The sequence below is a fragment of the Sinocyclocheilus anshuiensis genome, unplaced genomic scaffold, assembly GCF_001515605.1.
Source record: "Sinocyclocheilus anshuiensis isolate Anshui unplaced genomic scaffold, SAMN03320099.WGS_v1.1 scaffold447, whole genome shotgun sequence".
Classification (NCBI taxonomy): Eukaryota; Metazoa; Chordata; class Actinopteri; order Cypriniformes; family Cyprinidae; genus Sinocyclocheilus; species Sinocyclocheilus anshuiensis.
Window position 1 is genome coordinate 3,357,454 of NW_015552615.1, and position 3,651 is coordinate 3,361,104.

General features: G+C 38.2%; 1 protein-coding gene across 1 annotated transcript in view; it reads left to right on the plus strand.

The window, feature by feature from the left end:
- Positions 1-3,651, plus strand: part of LOC107666014 (chromodomain-helicase-DNA-binding protein 6-like) — a 46,349-nt gene that overhangs the window by 31,309 nt on the left and 11,389 nt on the right. Inside the window, exons 22-28 of the mRNA XM_016457104.1 lie at positions 499-658; positions 924-1,013; positions 1,127-1,230; positions 1,470-1,599; positions 1,680-1,755; positions 1,856-1,904; positions 2,979-3,234. Of these exons, the coding sequence (XP_016312590.1) occupies positions 499-658; positions 924-1,013; positions 1,127-1,230; positions 1,470-1,599; positions 1,680-1,755; positions 1,856-1,904; positions 2,979-3,234 (865 nt within the window). The remainder of the gene's footprint in view (positions 1-498; positions 659-923; positions 1,014-1,126; positions 1,231-1,469; positions 1,600-1,679; positions 1,756-1,855; positions 1,905-2,978; positions 3,235-3,651) is intronic.

Here is a 3,651-nt window from a genome sequence, read left to right on the forward strand (position 1 = left end):
CCCCCCCCCCCCAAAACAAAAATGCCTAACAAAAGATTAATATAAAAGATTAATATAAATCACGCAAGGACAGGGACAAAAATCACCACAAAAATCATAGTATAACATAATTACTATAAATAGTATAATAATCTTTAAGTTCTACTATTATGTAAATGTTGGAGGAAGGGACCCGAATATTTTGTTTAGTTAATGTTATTTTAATGTACTTATACCTAAGTAAATAGACACATTTTTTTCCTTTTAGAAAAAAAAAAAAGTTAAAACAGAATGCTTTCACTGCTTGAATAAACAAAAATATTTGTGCTGAAATTGAATGACAGTATATTTATACAATAAAATGATTAATTACCATTATTTGAATGTTGATTAATCATAAGCATCCCTGGTTATTAGTTATTTGTCCATTTAAACAGAATTCAATGACTGCTCTTCATATAATTGTAGAAAAATTAATTTAAAAACATTGTGTAAAACTTGTGTTTTCATCCTGTCCAGGTCTGTCTGCTCCTGTCCCACGGGGTCGTAAAGGCAAGAAGCTGAAGAACCAGTTGAGTCCCCCTGAGCTGAAGAATGCAGACTGGCTGGTCCACTGTAACCCAGAGGTTGTGCTTCAGGACGACAGCTACAAGAAACACCTCAAACAACACTGCAACAAGTAAGACTTGTGGATATTACGCAACATAAGTATGCATTTGCAAAGTGTAGCAAAAGTACATTTTGCTCTCTGATCATACTACATAAATAGTAAGTACTTTAATCAGGGTGCAAAATTAAAATGTTCATGCATCCTACCTGTCATAAAACAATATTTGTTATTTCATTACAATATTATGAGATCAGACATATTGTAATTGATACATGTGCTCATCATAATTACAGGGTTTTAAATGTGTGATCATCATGTATCGTGTCATAAACAGGGTTCTGCTGAGGGTGCGGATGCTGTACTATTTGAAGGTCGAAGTGCTTGGGGAGGCTGCCAATCAGGCACTTGAAGGGATCCCATCCAGGTACTACATGGCCCACAAATTATCTCAACCTCATGCGTACTCCATGAATTCTGTATCAAACTGTTGTCATTGTAGAGTGGCTTAATATGTAAGGATTTCTGTGTTTTCTACAGTAAACTGGAGGTAACCCTCCCTGATATCGACTATATTGAGATACCTACTATATGGTGGGATGCTGAAGCAGATAAATCGCTGCTTATTGGAGTTCACAAACATGGTGAGACATAATCAAAGAAGAATGGGTGCAACCGTCGCACCCAGTTTTATGATGCAATTCTTGTGATTACACAATGGAAATCCATGCAGACACAAATACATAAAAGTCATTTTTTACTTTTTAGCAGAGATGTGATGCATTTGAATGCATTTAGCGAATCTTTATATGCTTCATATGGTTCATATTGACTTCCTCCTACTTTTATCATGTGCATTAACTTCTCTTTGTGTCCCATGCAGGGTATGAGCGGTATAACGCCATGCGTGCGGACCCTGCTTTGTGTTTCCTGGAGCGAGTGGGTATGCCTGATGTCACTGCATTGACGGTAGAGCAAAGTGGAGCAGAAACTGCTTCAGATGCACCTGATAGGTAATATGCTTTGAGCAGCAGAGATATAACAGTTGCACCACTTGGCTGTTACTCCCATAAACACGTTTCTTCTTTTGCAGTATCAGCAAGAGTGATGAAATCAAAGAGGAGAATGATATTAAGTTTGAGGAATCAGAAGAGAAAGTAGAGATCAAGGTAATAATAGGAAGTCAAAGAAGTGTGAAGTCAGATGAATTTTTAGCGTTTTAACCAAATGCTCAGACTGTTCATTTAAGTAAAGTTTTCTTTTACAAAGGAGGAACCCATGTCAGAGGAAACAGGGAGAAATGACAGTACAGTGACAGGTATGGAAACCTTCCTTATCTGTTTACTTATTTACCAGTAATGTTGAAATAGAATCTTTAATTGTTTGTAAATACTGTTAAAAAGGGGTCATATGATGCGATTTCAATTTTTCCTTTCTCTTTGGAGTGTTACAAGCTCTTGGTGCATAAAGAAGATCTGTAAAGTTGCAAAGACTAAAGTCTCAAATCCAAAGAGATATTCTTTATAAAAGTTAAGAGTCAGCCACGCCTACCTAAAACGGCTCGTTCTAACACGCCCCCACATGTCTACGTCACGATGTGGGAAGATTTGCATAACGCCGCCCAAATGTTCACGCAAAGAAAGAAGGCGTAACTTTTATTCTCGCTGTAGTATTGTTGCCGCCGCCGCCATGTCGTGAAGGCGCTGTGTGATTCGTTGTGAAAGCGAAACTACTTTGTTTGGCCTTCCAAAAGAGGACGATATCCGCTTCGTCATGCCTAGAGCTGATCCATGCTGGTTGCTGAGGAAATACAACTTTGTGCTGTGGATCGCCGGATAGGCTTTCACCGTGGACGAAGCGGAGTCCAGCCCGGGGTCGTCACATGTGGTTGCCGCAAGCCCTCCGGACGCTCCTTCGTCGAATCTGCCAGCTGTTCCTCACTCTAGCCCCCGGCCTCTGCTCACTCTATTTGAGAGTTTCATGTCATGCTTTTTTTTTATTAATTCTGAATCATGATTAATAATAAAATGTAAAAATATACCATCCAGTCCATTTACTTGTGACAGTAAAAAACAGGCTACATATTTTTTTTATGAAAAATGTATTCATGGTGTAAAATTTACTTTTTATCATGCCTACCAGTGTTGGATAAATTGAGAAAATTTACTAGTCAACACTATTTTTATGCTATAAATATGCTATTTGATTTTAATAAAAATTCACAGGTTAGAGTTCTCTAAACTTTAGTATGCAGTGAAAAAATCTATTTGAAAGTTGTCATATTGCTTGCTATTGCTTTAGCATCCGTATAAATGTGACACAAATCCTAAAGTGACCACCCCTTAATAGGAACTTACTTTATGTTGGGTCTAAAGTATCATTTCTTTTGAAGGGGGCTTTATAGGATCTCTCGCAGGAGACCTTGTTGCAGAAGTGATGGAGCAGGGACGGATACAGTGGCCGGCAGGCTCGGCTCTTACAGCACGTCTGCGGCGCCTCATTACTGCCTATCAGCGTTATACACGACGTGAGCCGCTTCGTCATGATTTTCTCTTACACGAGGGAATTGCACCTGTGGCCTGGCAAATAGGAGAGTTTAGGCACTGCACTACTGAGCCTGACCCGCTCTTTTTAGAGTGGCAACGAAGGTGAGTGATGCGACAGTGGTTTTATTGTCTACAGTTATTTTCTCAAGATGAAATCAAAGAATTTAATTTGCTTTTTTTTTTTTTTAATATGCAAATGGAAACCAGTTCCTTTGGGTCAAATTGTAGTATTCTCTAGACCTGTCGCGATAATTAAATAACCGTCTAATCGCGATTATTTGATGATTATTGTGCTTTTTATAGGAGACAAGGGGGAGTCATACACCAAAAGAAACAGATGCTTTCACTTTCGAATTCGCGGTCTTGTTGTCACTGTTTTGCTTAAATACATCCACACACCTTTCATTTTTTAAAGACTAAAACAAAAGATGGCCTCATTGTTATTCTTAATTAAGAAGCACAACAACAATAAATCAGTAAGATACAATGACAAACTAGCTTACAAAACGTTTAACAAAA